Source organism: Hibiscus syriacus, unplaced genomic scaffold (genome assembly GCF_006381635.1).
Source record: "Hibiscus syriacus cultivar Baekdansim isolate YM2019G1 unplaced genomic scaffold, ASM638163v2 tig00110174_pilon, whole genome shotgun sequence".
NCBI lineage: Eukaryota > Viridiplantae > Streptophyta > Magnoliopsida > Malvales > Malvaceae > Hibiscus > Hibiscus syriacus.
The window spans coordinates 2,725,845-2,741,055 of NW_024062612.1; the positions used below are offsets into that span (position 1 = coordinate 2,725,845).

Below are 15,211 nucleotides of genomic sequence, written 5' to 3' on the forward strand. Positions count from 1 at the left end.
TGTAGTTTTCATAGATGCCAAACAAAGAGTACAAATCAAATAAATTGCTTCTTCACCAGATTTGAAGTAATTTAATTTTCTTTTCTTTTCCATTAAATAAAAATTTAGATTGACTAATAAAGCTGATTGTATAAAATTTGATCAATTCAACCTAATATTTTTAGGGTAAATTATCGGATTGATTATTTTTCATTTATATTTGGCCAATGTATTTCATATCTGGCAATATATATATATATATATATATATATATATAATCCAATTACTAAACCATCAACATGACAATTTTTATAAATATTGATATTATTTGTAATTGGCTTATAATTGGATTAAGTTTTGATAGTCTAGGTAATTAAAGTCTAGGTAATTAAATTATATAAATGGATTGTGATTATAATTTAATATCATAATTGGATTAAGTTTTGATAGTTTAGTAATTGGATGTTAATGACTATCATAATTCATATTTACCCTAGTTAGGTATGAATTTTTATGTTTTTATTTATATTATGGATTATTAGATTTTGTATTTCGAACTTTTAAATTTTATGTTCGGATGTTAGAGTATGTAATTCGAAGTTTCAAACATTTAAATTTGTTTATATTTTTTAAAATTAATAATTTGAAAATGAAAAAAATGGGTACCGAGTACTCGCAAAATCCAGGTACTCGGATTTGCACACCCCTAGCGGCTAGGGTGGAGAAAGGTGGCCGATAGTGGGCCGGCCAAGGGAAGAAGAAAGAGTTTTAAGATTTTTTTTTTGAAAATCTGTTGAAATGAAACAAAAAACAAAAAAAAAGTTGTATTTATAAGCAAAATTTCGGGAGAAATCCCACATAGGTCTCTCGACTTTTAGCGCATTTTTTGTAAAATAGTCATGTGTAGGGACCCGTTTCATAACTTACCCATTTATATTTATGCTTTGTAATTTTTGGTTTATTTTCTGTTTAGTCCCCCTAGTTTAGTTGTGTTTTTGCATGTTAGTCACTTGTAGGGACTACTTTTTTAATTTACCCATTTTTATGCATGTTATATATTTTTAGGATTATTTTTATATTTAGTCCCTGTTATTTTATGCTCTTTGCCTTTTTTGTTATTTTGAATTAATAATGAATTTTAGAATGGAATTTTAATATTTCTTTATTTCAATTGGAGTAATAATTGATTGCTTTAAGGTATGAGATATCGATTATTTTTTATAGGAAATAATTAAATATTATCATGTTTCGTCCAAAAATTTAAAGAATATTATTTTTAGGGGATCTTAAATTAAATTAGACTCGAACTTGTAAATTTTCTTGTAGCTCATTTTCCTCTTTGGTGATTGACTTTCCCAAATCTATTTTAGGAATTGCAACCCCTTGTTCGGATTAACTTCAACTATCATTGTTAACTCAAAACAGTTTAAAAGCGCTTGGAAAAACTCAACTCGAATTATGCTTTCTCTATGAAAGTCGAACTCGATCCCAATTACCCTTAGCGTACCATTCGCTAAGTGTGTTCAAGGGAATTCAAATCAATTGATTTTAAAATCCCAACGGTAAACCATAACGTCATCCAAGCCAAAATCTATTTTTGAAGTGAAAGAGTTTTGATTTTAAGAAAGACTATCTGACAATCTAGTTTCCAGAAAATTGAGAATTTAACCCGAGAGGGTATGAGATGCTTTTCTATTCTCACGATTCAAAATCGAATCATCGCTTTAGCCTTTGGCTATGGAAAACTTAGCTATTAGCATTTTTAAAAAGAAAACTTTTGAAGAAAATAAAAGAAAAAGTAAAATTTTATAAAACTAAAGAAAGAAACAAGAGAATTTAAGAGTAAACAATCTCAATGATCCCAATGGTGAATTGAGTCTTACCCCAATGAGGTATTTATAGTCCTCAAAAATCCTAAAAGATTACATTCAAACTAAAAGATAATTATGAAAGATAATTCCTAAAATTAAAAATAAATCCTAATTTAAATTTGAAAATTGTGGTTGAATCTCTTGTTCCACGTAATCTGCTGAATGGACCTTCTAGAAGCTACTGATTGGACGCCACATCAGTGAAGTCGTGCCCCAAGTCATGCCCATTAATCCAATCATGATTCTAGAAACTAAAAAATTGCATATTTCATCAGTTTTAGTAACATTTATGGAATCTACTCTCCTGCATTGAAAATGAATGAAAAGGATCAAGTTAGCAACTTAAAATAGCTAATCAAGGCGTAATTAATCATAAATAATACATAATTTAAGTACTAATCAATAGGCCTGTAAACGAACCGAACGCACACGAACGGATGTATGTTCATGTTCATTCATTTAATAAATAAGCGAACATAAACGAACACGAACATAAACGAACAAATTTTTTTTTGTTCATGTTCGTTCATTTAACAAATAAACGAACATAAACGAACACGAACATAAATGAACACGAACATAAACGAACATAAACGTTGGAGACCCTACCTTCCATTATTCTTTCATGAAAAATAGTCGACAATGCAAATCAACCAAATCTACAGTGATAATAGCGTAAGAGCTGATTAGCAGTGATGAAATGTTTGAAGATATCAGATATTTCGATTAATCTTTTAAAGATATTAAATGATTCACACAACTTTAGAGTTAATTTGTTCGAACACGACAAAAACATACATAAATCATAAGTAAGCTATATGAATATAATAAAGTCTTAAAGTTAATTTATTCAACAAAACAATCTTCTTGAAATCCAAACAACTTCAATAATATTCGTAACATATTCAACTTGCATTCATAATCAGTCGTTAATTCATCATCCATCCTGATCAAAATCAAACAAATAAAATTATATTAAATTAAAGGAGTTATAACAAAAGATGAAAAATATACTAAATTAGCGAGGTTATACCAATTCATTCATCCTCATTTTCAAGGAATCTCAACGTGTATGATATCTTCGTTTTGCTACAACAAATCAAAAAACCAAAAATATATTAGTCATTGTAAAACCAAATTCAATAAAACTTAAAACATAAAATTACCTTGTTTTTATTTTTCTCCAACCCATATATTGACGATACCAATCAGCTCCACAAACAAGCATATCTACCATCTTAGTTCCTAAAGAGGATCGATGCGGATCAATAACCCTCCCACCAGCACTGAAAGCATATTCAGAAGCAACAGTAGTGACCGGAATTGCCAATATGTCAGCAGCCATTTTTGACAAAATGTTAAATTTAATATTGTTCTCCTTCCACCATCCCGGTCCACAGTCTTCATCTTTCCCAAGCCCCGAACCTTCCTACCATGCGAGTCCCTCATCTTCCTTATGCCCGAGTCTGACTCGTTTCAATTCAAATACCTCGACTCACCTCCTTCCATTCCTCCGCAACATTGCAGCCATATCCAGCAGCGCTCCACTGACCACGCCACTTTCTTCCCCCACTAGAGGATATAAGCGCAAATCTGACTGGGACTCCCTAAGGGCAACTCTAACGCGGATGATTGGGCAACGAGGGGTGGGCTGGAGAAGACCGACTGGTCGAATGCACCGTTCATAGCGGCGTACAAGGGGATCCACATCGTTCAAGATGCCACAAAAAATCCCTAAATTCACACCCCAAAATTAACAGACCAAAAAGAAATTCAAATTATTTACCTTATGAAATCACGTTCAAGAAGGGAAAGAGATGAATCTCTGTCGAATCGTTGTAGTTGAAGACTTGAAGCTCCGTCGAATCGTTGCAGAAATGAAAATTGTGGAGGGTGGGGAGAGTTGAGAATCAAGAACAGCTGAATGACGGGTTGGAGAAGAGTTGAGAAAATATTGCTTTTAGATTTAGGGTTTTTTGTATTACCGCTTAATCAGGCTGTAAAATTGGGTTAATTATGAAGTTGGTCATCAAAATATCATATTAATTAATATTTTTAAGATACATACAAATTGGTCACCAAAATTGATTTAAGAATATTAGGTTAAACATAAATGAACGCACATAAACGAACATAACTAAACGCATATAAACGAACATAACCGAACGTTCACGAACGTAAATGAACGAACGAGACCTATGTTCATGTTCGTTTATTTAATTAAACGAACACAAAATCTTGTTCATGTTCGTTCATTTAATAAATAAACGCACATAAACGAACTTCCCGCCGCACGGTTCATGAACGGTTCGCTGAACGTTCAGTTCATTTACAGGCCTACTAATCAATTTCACAGCCAATGACAACCATTTCAGGGGTCCAATACCCAAAGACTTGAAAAATTGCAGCAGCCTTAAAAGAATGCGCCTTGAAAGAAACAGGCTGACTTGAAATACATCAGAAGATTTTGGAGTGCTCCACTGACCACGCCACTTTCTTCCCCCACTAGAGGATATAAGCGCAAATCTGACTGGGACTCCCTAAGGGCAACTCTAACGCGGATGATTGGGCAACGAGGGGTGGGCTGGAGAAGACCGACTGGTCGAATGCACCGTTCATAGCGGCGTACAAGGGGATCCACATCGTTCAAAATGCCACAAAAAATCCCTAAATTCACACCCCAAAATTAACAGACCAAAAAGAAATTCAAATTATTTACCTTATGAAATCACGTTCAAGAAGGGAAAGAGATGAATCTCTGTCGAATCGTTGCAGTTGAAGACTTGAAGCTCCGTCGAATCGTTGCAGAAATGAAAATTGTGGAGGGTGGGGAGAGTTGAGAATCAAGAACAGCTGAATGACGGGTTGGAGAAGAGTTGAGAAAATATTGCTTTTAGATTTAGGGTTTTTTGTATTACCGCTTAATCAGGCTGTAAAATTGGGTTAATTATGAAGTTGGTCATCAAAATATCATATTAATTAATATTTTTAAGATACATACAAATTGGTCACCAAAATTGATTCAAGAATATTAGGTTAAACATAAATGAACGCACATAAACGAACATAACTAAACGCATATAAACGAACATAACTGAACGTTCACGAACGTAAATGAACGAACGAGACCTATGTTCATGTTCGTTCATTTAATTAAACGAACACAAAATCTTGTTCATGTTCGTTCATTTAATAAATAAACGCACATAAACGAACTTCCCGCCGCACGGTTCATGAACGGTTCGCTGAACGTTCAGTTCATTTACAGGCCTACTAATCAATTTCACAGCCAATGACAACCATTTCAGGGGTCCAATACCCAAAGACTTGAAAAATTGCAGCAGCCTTAAAAGAATGCGCCTTGAAAGAAACAGGCTGACTTGAAATACATCAGAAGATTTTGGAGTGTATCCTAGCTTGGACTTCATAGGCCTTAGTGACAATCAATTTTATGGTGAAATTTCACCTAAGTGGGCATTGTGCAATAATTTAAGCACCTTATTGATTGCTGGGAACAACATCACTGGCAGAATACCACCTGAGCTTGGAGACTTAGTTCAGCTTCAAGCACTAGATCATTCTTCAAATCATTTAGTTGGGGAGATTCCAAAGGAGCTGACAAAACTGACTTCTTTGTCAAGGCTTATTTTGTCTGGAAATCAACTCTCTGGTGGTATACCACTGGAAGTTGGATCTTTCTCCGTACTCGAGTACCTCAATTTGTCGGAAAACAGATTGAGTCGGTCCATCCCTGAGACAATAGGGGATATGTTGAAATTGTACTACTTGAATTTGAGTAGTAACAATTTTATCCCGAGAATTCCAGCTCAAATAGGCTAGTTAATTGAATTGAATGATTTAGATCTGAGTCATAACATGCTTTCAGGGTATATTCCAATCTTTGCAGAGTTTGTCAACGTTGAATCTCTCTTATAATAACCTCTCTGGTAGCATCATCATTTTTGATGAGCTCCGAGGCTTGGTCTATGTTGGCGTAGCTCATAATAAGTTGCAGGGTCCAATTGCTGATGTTCCCTCATTTCAAAATGCTTCAATACAAACATTAGAAGGAAACGAGGGCTTGTGTGGAATAATAGCGTGTTGAAACCTTGCAATCTTTCCAGAAAAGGGCACCGCAAGTTACTCTACGCAATCATGTTTCCTCTGTTAGGAGCTGCTATACTTTCAATTTTCATTTGTTTTTTGTTCTCGAAAGACGGAGAAATGTTGCTGTGTAGAAAGTGAAAGCGGCATGAATAATGCAAATATCTTTGCAATATCATCTTTTGATGGAAAAATGTTGTATTCCGAGATAAAAGCTGCAACCAGAAACTTTAGTCCTCGGTGTTGCATCGGAAAGGGAGGATACGGAAATGTATACCGAGTAGAGCTGTCATCAGCGATATAGTAGCTGTGAAGAAAGTCCATGCACTGCATTCTGATGAAGTTAGAGCTGCAAAAGAATTCTAAAATGAAGTAATGGCATTCATTGACATTGGGCATCGAAATATAGTGAAGTTTTACGGGTTTTGTTGGTCTGATGAGCACTCATTCTTGGTTTACAAATACCTTGAAAAGGGTAGTTTGTCTGCAAATCTAAGCAATGAACAAGCAGCAAAAGAGTTGGATTGGGATAAAAGGGTGAATATAATAAAAGGGGTTGCTCATGCCTTGTCTTACTTGCACCATGATTGCTCACCACCGATTGTTCATCGGGACCTTTCCAGCCACAATATTTTGCTCGACTTGGAATTTGAAGCTCACATTTCGGATTTTGGCACCGCTAAACTTCTCAATCAAGACTCATCTAATTGGACCGATCTTGCTGGAACGTACGCATATGTCGTACCAGGTATTGTAGTTGAAATCTTGTGGCATGAAAGTAGATCATGATTCTGCAATTGATTATAATCTTTTTTTTCCTTTTGCAGAGCTTGCTTACACAATGAAGGTTACAGAAAAGTGTGACGTTTAGAGTTTCGGAGTATTGATTATTGAAGTTATCATAGGATCACATCCTGGTGATTTGACATCCACGCTACCATCTTCATCTCTTGAAATACGGCTTCTGTTGAATGATGTTTTGGATCGAAGGCCTTTACCTCCACCGCCAGACATTCAGGACCAACTGATATCTGTGATGAAGATGGCTTTTATGTGCTGGGAAGACAATCCACATTTTATTTTAGACCAACAATGCACTCAGTTTCTCAGCTGCTAGCCGACTGAATCATTTCCTCCCAAGGGCGTTCCATTCAGGGGCGGATGTACATGGCTCCATAGGGGAGCCATTGCACACCCATTATTTTAAGAAGAGTGTTAAATTTAGTTTAGTTTACCAATGAGAATAGGAAAAAATAAGAAAATTTGCATACTCAAATTTTTTTATAATCGAGTATTAAAATTTTGAACCCCATTTTTTAATTTCTAGATCCGTCACTGGTTACATTGAATTGCAGACCACCATGTATGCTGTTTCTCAGCCAAATATTTTAATGTTGTGTCATTCCTAGTATACAAGTACATTAGCAAGAATACTTTCCCAGGTTTTCATGTACTCATGTTTAAAGTGATCTCCAAGCAAACAGACTCCATTATGTAACAATTAGGCATGTAAATGATCAGAACGTTCAGCGAATCGTTCATGAACCGTGCGGCGGGAAGTTCGTTTATGTTCATTTATTTATTAAATGAACGAACATGAACAAGATTTTGTGTTCTTTTAATTAAATGAACGAACACGAACAAAGGGCTCGTTCGTTCATTTACGTTCGTGAACGTTCGATTATATGCTCATTTATGTTCGTTCATTTATGTCTATTTATGTTCGTTCATTTATGTTCGAACAGAGGGCAGGTTGAATATATTACGAAGAATATTGAAGTTGTTTGGATTTCAAGAAGATTGTTTTGTTGAACAAATTAACTTTAAGAATTTATTATGTTCATATAACTTATTTATGATTTATGTATATTTTTGTCGTATTCGAACAAATTAACTCTAAAGTTGCAGGTTATATTAAAGAATTTTAAGTTGTTATTCTTGTTATTTACTTTTTTTACATTCATTTGTCGTGTTTGAATAAGTTTGTTTTTTTATGTTTGTGTTGTTCGTTTATGTTCATTTATTATGTTCGTTCGTTTATGTTCATTTATTATGTTCGTTCGTTTGTGTTCGTTTATCATTTAAATGAATGAACATGAACAAGCTATATTCCTTAATGAACGAACATGAACAAAAAAAATTGTTCGTTTATGTTCGTGTTCGTTTATTTATTATGTGAACGAAAATGAATATACATCCGTCCGTGTGCGTTCGGTTCGTTTACAGGCCTAGTAACAATGTGTAGGTTTCACTTTCTATTTCTTAGCAGAGGCTGGTCAATGATACATTTGCAAATTCAATGTTTATATCTTCAGAGTTGATACATTTATATTCAGCATTGGATATCGATAAATGCACAAAATTCAGATTAGTTAGACAAGTGTAACACATGTTTGCATTAGTTATACAGCTTTCTATTGGTGAGATCATTCTCTACTTTACAACTAATCTTTAATAAAAAGTTATACTTGACAGATCAGGAAAATATTGCTAGGTGTCAGGGTTGTAATTCAAAAAATTAATTTCCTAAAATCAATTGTAGATTGAATGTTAATCCGATGATGTAAAGCACTGTGACCTGAACCCATTTTATATATGTAAGCATTTGAGTGTGAATCTATAAAGCAGTAACAATGCTTAAAACAACAATAGTGGTTAAAGGGGAAGCCAAAGGCTCTGCTTTGAATAACACTTGTGCCTGAATTATTGGTCCTGTAATGAAAAAACAGAAACAGACTCCGTAGCAGCCACATCATCTTAATTTTACCCCATAAAATATCAACAAGCATTGTCATTGAGATCCACGTGGGTCCAAATTATTGGTCAGGTTTGACCCCGATGATGTACACTGACAGCGACGGGTAGGCGTAGCAACGTGGTATGCTTCGTCGAGAATATTCACGTGGCAAAAGTGGAATTTTACTTGAGACTCGGCATATTCCGATAGACACTTCTTACTTAAATCCCGCTACGCTGTCCTTAAATTGCGATCATCTTCTCGTTTTCGTTTCTCAACAGATTCAAGAAGTAGAGGAAGAAAATAAACAATGGCGACTCTTACAGTTCCCTCGGCTGTTCCTTCAGTGTCTGAAGACTGTGAGCAACTAAGAAAAGCCTTTTCAGGTCTCTCCTCTTTCAGTTTCTTCTGTCTCCCATTTTTTATCGTATGTTTAATCTAACTATGTTTGATCTGATCATTTCAATACAATATATACTAGGATCTATCATGATTGACCCTTTTCTGCATTTATTCTGGAATTGAAAATGGTTTTCGTTTTACACCAAAAGAGATATTTTTTCTGTTTTGGTGGGGGTGATCTTGCGATAATCTGCCGAGATCTATGTAGATTGTGTTGAAATACTGATAAATATGGCGATCGTAAAATGATGCCGCCCGATCTTGGTTAAGCAAGTTGCTTGATTTATGATCTGCTCGTTACTAGCTTAGTAGTTTGATGATCTGATATTATGTTGTTCTGATCGGTTTGATGATCTGATGGTATGGTTTTCTCTTCTTTTAAACTCTACATCCGACCATAAATTTGTTCTGGTGCTTAGATACAAAAAAAAAAAAAAGACTTTGAACTGACAGAGGTTTGATCAAGTTTTTAGAATGTATGGTTTGATTGCAGGATGGGGAACCAACGAGGACTTGATCATAGATATATTGGGTCACAGAAATGCCGAGCAACGGAATTTGATCCGAAAAACTTACGCTGAAACCTATGGAGAAGATCTCCTCAAATCATTGGACAAGGAACTCACAAGTGACTTTGAGGTAAGTCTGCAAAAGCAGTTGCTTTTTTCAGTGGTAGGCAATATTCTATGCATGCTTATCTTATCTAACACAAGTGGTGGCTTTCTGAGTTCTTATCTAACAGAGGCTGGTTACGCTTTGGACTCTTGATCCCGCTGAACGTGATGCACACTTTGCTAATGAAGCCACCAAGAGGTGGACTTCCAGCAATCAGGTCCTTATGGAAATAGCCTGCACAAGATCTGCCAACCAACTCCTTCACGCTAGGCAGGCTTATCATGCTCGTTATAAGAAATCGCTTGAAGAGGATGTTGCTCATCACACATCTGGTGATTTCCGTAAGGTAAATTTGATGGATGCTTAAGTTCTGTCAAAACATAACGAAGCCTTGTTTATTATGTTAGTGGGGATCAATGAAGTTTTTATTTTTTGTTCTTTGCTGTGAATGGCTCTGCTTATGTACGCTTCTTTACTCCTTTCAGCTTCTCCTACCTCTTGTGAGTGCATACAGATATGAGGGGGATGAGGTGAACATGAGTTTGGCAAAAACTGAGGCCAAGTTACTACATGAGAAAATCTCAGACAAAGCTTATAGTGATGACGATGTCATCAGAGTTTTGGGGACGAGAAGCAAGGCCCAGATCAATGCAATCTTGAATCACTACAAAAATGAATACGGAAAAGATATAATTCAGGTATACCAAGTGTGATTGTGGGTGTTCTTTCAGAATCCCTCATCTTTTTGTACATATGGTATTTCAAGATAATTTTGCATATGGTATATTGAATCCCCCTGATAGGCTTTCCTTGGTCTTTGACTCACCCATTTACAGGACTTGGAGGCTGATCCCAAGGATGATTTCCTTGAACTACTAAGGTCCACAGTGAAGTGCCTTGTCTACCCCGAAAAGTATTTCGAAGAGGTTCTTCGTTCAGCAATTAATAAACGAGGAACAGATGAAGGAGCTCTTACAAGAGTTGTTTCCACTAGGGCCGAGTTCGACTTAAAGATCATAGCAGATGAATACCAGCGACGGAACAGTGTCCCGCTGACTCGTGCTATTACCAAGGACACTCGTGGAGACTATGAAAAAATGCTGCTGGTACTTGCAGGACATGACGAGGCTTGAATCTGATATCTTGATATAATTCTGTGTTGAATAAAAGAGTAGTGATGACCAAACTCTTATGGTTTAGTGGTGGCTATGTATTTCATCTTTCTTTGTGATGCTGTGAGTTTTATGCTACCTAAGTTTACTTAAAAATAGTGCTCGAGTATGTTTTGCAGTTGAATAAAACGCTCTTTCATGGTTGTTGATCTTGTCAAATCAAAATAATAAAAATTGATAAACCAGATAAATTTTATGCCACATCACCAAATTCATTCTTACGGGACATGAATTTTGCATGTGAGTGGTCTCTTGTGTTCTATGAGAAAATAAAACACGCTTTAACAGACGAATAAATACATAAAATATTAGTAATCCGTTTTCATCCTGTTCTGCAAATCAAAAAGGGGTAAACTAAATCAAATACCATCAAACTTTAGGCATTATATCATTTATACTATTAAACTTTTAATATTTTCAATTATAATACTGTGTTTTGATTTTTGTTTCAACTATACCATTGAATCGTTAAATTATTAACATTAGGATGATGTGGCTGATGGCTACCAATGTGGTTGACGATTTCTAACAGACACCTCACGAAAACGACATCATTTTGATACGATTGTTGACAATTAATAATCTAGTTGTATAATTGAAACGAAAAATAAAATTCAGTGCTATAATTGAAAAAATTGAAAGTTTAATGGTATAAATGATATAACAACTAAATTTTGATGGTATCTAGTGTAGTTACCTAAAAAAAATTATAAGCAGGGTGGCTGGCGGTGAGCTATAAAGAAGATGAAAATAATGACAAAAACCCTGGCCTCGTGCTCTCTTCAAATGACAAACCAACAGCGGCTTGTCAGACAATGATACCAGCTTTCATGGTTTGATCACCCTACGCAACGAGCTCAGATTTTGTCCTACAGGATGCGTCGTTGGTTAAATAATCCCTATTCATACAAAATAAGGTTAATTTTCAGGTATGTACTGTTCAATTATGAGTTTACATAAATTTTGTTATTCAATATTACATATTTTTAACATGTCAAACACATTTTTATGTCCTCAATGTTACATCTAAATTTGAATAATATAAACACAAACATATAATGAGAATCGAAAGCACTAATAAATAAAATTAAATCTGAAACATACATTCACTGGAATGGGACTGAAACCCACAGGACTCATGGACGAGCACAGCTATTAGCATAGGCCCATAGCTCAAGTTGACATGGTAAACCTAAAATATAATTCCCAGAACCCACAATGGAAACTCTCAAATAATATAAACACGCCCCCAATGAAGATAACAGAAAAACACCATGATTAAGACCGAACAAGTTAAACCAAAGCAATGCTGCTTTCACCACCAGGGGGTTTGCGTACACCACCGAGGTAGACTCGAGAGTCCACCTTCCCATCAGCGAAGATATTGCTGCCACTCATCTCTCGCAGTTTTGCCCCGCTGAGTGGTTTCTCTGCAGAACCTGGAGTAACATCACCCCTAAATATGCCATTTCCTGATAGCTCAGTAAATTTCTTATCATAAATTTTCTTTGCTGTCTTAGCCACATCCTCCTCACTTGACATGCTACCTCCGGCAGACTAAAAAATAAAATCCAAGTTCAACAAGAAGTTAGATAGTTAAACTCTGCCTAGGAACATAGGAACTAGGCTTGACAGTATCTATATAGGTATAACTTCCTAACCTTTTTTTCCGAAGCACAACAATATAATTCCAAAGTCCTAACTACCTATGAAAAAATTTAGTTGGGGGTTTTGAGTACATGTACTTACATTATGTGTATCAGGTTCTCCCATTTTAAAATTATCTTTCAACGCCAATGCACGTACGGCTGTCGGCCTGGGCAAAATTTCAGGTGGGAGCGCGAAGATGTCATGTCCGCTCAGCTCCTTGCACTTTGCATCAGAGAGCTGTTTCTTCAACATTGCTTCCTCACTTTCCAGTGTTCCACTTAGCTCACGCTGCTTCGCCACCTCGGTTAGAGTAGTTGGCTTTTGGGGGGAAATACTCTCTTCCTCAGCAAATGAGATGTGACTGATTCCAGTTAAGGTTTGCTGAGAGCAAAGCACCAAAATGTTTAATGAAACAACATTTGATACAGATATGCTATGCTCTAAACCTTGGTAATTGGTATAACTCTCAGATATCCGTATCCTCCTAAAAAATATACCTGGTACATTCGTAGTCCTGTTTTGCTGTTTGAAATGGGATTGGCACTACCTGGTTCAGACTCATCATTTTCTCCATTGGCTGCAAAAATACCACTACCAGTCATCTCCTTCATTTTATATCCAGAACAAGGTTTCCTGGACATTGGAAAAGATGAACAAGTAGCTTAAAACCAAATGTATAGACATCAACAAGATGCAAATCAAAGCATAAAACCAGTTTCTCATTCCATTATAGACTTATCCAAACAAATCGACTGAACAATGGGGGGCAGAGTGGGAGGAAGAAAGAAAGAATCGAACAAAATATGAACTTCCTTAGTTATCCAGAATGCTAACAAGCTGGCACACAAATCTTAATGAAATGATATGAAAAAACAATTTTCAGACGTTACTGATTTATTGACGTCGACTAAATCATTGAACCTTGCATAACATTATTCACTTAAAGCAGTAAGAACTTCCATCTAATTCACGAAAACATGATTGATTTGGTATGCGACAAAAAAATTACAGCGGGTATTGTTAGATACATCAACAGTTAGTACAGTTGGATCACCGCAGGATTCCGACAGATCAAAAATCAATTACGGATAAATAAAAGCTATTGAGGAAATGAATCACAGGCACGAACTGATTTGAATTTAAAATTTCCTTGCTTAGTTTTTCTTTTAAAAAAATCAAAACGGTATTGTGTGAATAATAAAGAGACAGAAATGGCGTAAACAAGTAACAATAATAAGTCAAAGGCGAAATTCTAGTAACAGTTCCATGTTTTCAAAATAGTAAGCAAAGAAAACATTTACCTAGAAAGTTTTCAAAATAATAAATGAAAATGAATGGTATAGAGAAAGAAGACGGGAATTGATCTCACCGTTTGTTTAAGCTTTCAAATTCTTCATCGGTCACTTGACCTCCGAACACCACTTTTCTGATCCCATCCGACGGCTGCCATTCATTAAAAAATCAATAAAAAAAACACTAATTCACCAGCCAAACAAAAAAATAAAAACCAATAATAAAGAAAAATTGAAAGAACTACCTGGTGAGGGCGAGTGGAGCGTGGGGCGGTGGCGGGGTAATCGGTGGGAGGAATTTCGGACCAAGTGAGCAGATCTGCTGTTGAAGCGTGTGGTTTCCTCACTGGAGTGCTCCTCTCCATTTTGTTTGGATTTTTCCCTTCTAAATCCACTCTCGAAACTACCAAAAACAAATATGCTTCTAATTAAATACAAAAACCAAAGAGAAAAGTAAAGAGAAGAAAAGCAGGCGGTTCCTCTACTCTTACTACTCTGCAACAATGACAAAGGGGGCACTGCTTTTAGAGCTTTGAAAGAGTGAAGAGAATGAAATGTAGGGAAACCAGATCTGAGAGAGACAAATGACGAAGATGTTCTACTCCTCCTGATCTACACTGCAAGTTTCTTTTCTTTTCTTTCTCGCCTTCTGCTTTGAATTCTTTCCTTCCTACCTTGTTCTATTTTTATTCGACTGCTTATTATTTATATAGTGAAAAAAACGTAGGAAGAAGCGTAAGAGTGGCTGCTACTCTACTTCTGTTTTAAAACTAAGCGCTTTTGTTTGGCTTTGAATGAATCATTCAATGTTAATTAGTTTAGTATTTAGTGTATTTGTTTTATATTTTTAAATGATTCAGTGTTAAAGTATATTTTGAATGATTCAGAGTTATTATTAAATAATATGTCACATTCATAGTTAATTCATACAAAACATTTAAATCATTCAATATTTAAATCATTTAAAATTTAAATTATTTAATATTTAATCCTTCTAAAATAAACAAATAGTTTATAAGTTAAATTATTTTAAACAAAAAAAAAAGGAAAAATGGAGAGGAACACGCTAATGTACGGCTGGAATCTTCTCGAGACAATTAAAAAATAATAATTTTAATGAAAAATAATTCTATGCTTTTAATTGTTTATTTAAACATCAATGAAGATGCACAACAACAAATCAAAAGCATTCGTTAAGATAAATAAATATTAGAATTTATATTTTAACAACTTGGTTTTAGAATTCGACGGCTACGTGTCAGTTCAGATTCAAAGAAAGAAATAGTTGATCTCTCATCTTATCGATTTCTAATTGCTTATATTTGAAAGAATAAAGGAGTTTTATTTTTAATGAAATAAGTAAATAAAAAAAATGTAAACTTCTTTTAC

The 15,211-nt window shown here is 35.2% G+C and overlaps 2 protein-coding genes and 1 pseudogene across 3 annotated transcripts; 2 read left to right on the plus strand and 1 right to left on the minus strand.

Annotated features, from left to right (window-relative positions):
• The first annotated feature begins 4,600 nt into the window (after positions 1-4,600).
• LOC120217010 lies at positions 4,601-7,090 on the plus strand (annotated as a pseudogene).
• Positions 7,091-8,920: 1,830 nt separating this feature from the next.
• Positions 8,921-10,958, plus strand: LOC120216918 (annexin D1-like). Its single transcript, XM_039214197.1, has 5 exons — positions 8,921-9,077; positions 9,587-9,732; positions 9,836-10,054; positions 10,194-10,406; positions 10,545-10,958. Exons 1-5 carry the CDS (start codon positions 9,002-9,004, stop codon positions 10,839-10,841), a joined length of 951 nt encoding a protein of 316 aa, XP_039070128.1. The 5' UTR covers positions 8,921-9,001; the 3' UTR covers positions 10,842-10,958.
• Positions 10,959-11,982: 1,024 nt separating this feature from the next.
• Positions 11,983-14,535, minus strand: LOC120216919. 2 transcript variants are annotated; one of them, XM_039214199.1, is made up of 6 exons: positions 14,314-14,535; positions 14,068-14,225; positions 13,900-13,973; positions 13,028-13,163; positions 12,630-12,911; positions 11,983-12,437 (listed from the first exon to the last, which is right to left on the minus strand). In XM_039214199.1, the coding sequence occupies exons 2-6, from the start codon at positions 14,185-14,187 to the stop codon at positions 12,174-12,176; spliced, it is 876 nt and encodes a 291-aa protein (XP_039070130.1). In that variant the 5' UTR covers positions 14,188-14,225; positions 14,314-14,535; the 3' UTR covers positions 11,983-12,173. The 2 variants fall into 2 exon arrangements, with proteins under 2 accessions (XP_039070130.1, XP_039070129.1); XM_039214198.1 differs by lacking the exon at positions 14,314-14,535 and having other exon boundaries at positions 11,984-12,437; positions 14,068-14,288.
• Positions 14,536-15,211: the final 676 nt, after the last annotated feature.

Coding starts and splice junctions, on each gene's coding strand:
- LOC120216918 (XM_039214197.1), top strand. CDS start 9,002: ATGGCGACTCTTACAGTTCCCTCGGCTGTTCCTTCAGTGTCTGAAGAC. Junction 9,078..9,586: donor ACTAAGAAAAGCCTTTTCAG/GTCTCTCCTCTT, acceptor GTTTGATTGCAG/GATGGGGAACCAACGAGGAC. Junction 10,407..10,544: donor ACGGAAAAGATATAATTCAG/GTATACCAAGTG, acceptor ACCCATTTACAG/GACTTGGAGGCTGATCCCAA.
- LOC120216919 (XM_039214199.1), bottom strand. CDS start 14,187: ATGGAGAGGAGCACTCCAGTGAGGAAACCACACGCTTCAACAGCAGAT. Junction 13,974..14,067: donor GCTCCACTCGCCCTCACCAG/GTAGTTCTTTCA, acceptor AATGAATGGCAG/CCGTCGGATGGGATCAGAAA. Junction 12,912..13,027: donor CAGGACTACGAATGTACCAG/GTATATTTTTTA, acceptor CTTTGCTCTCAG/CAAACCTTAACTGGAATCAG.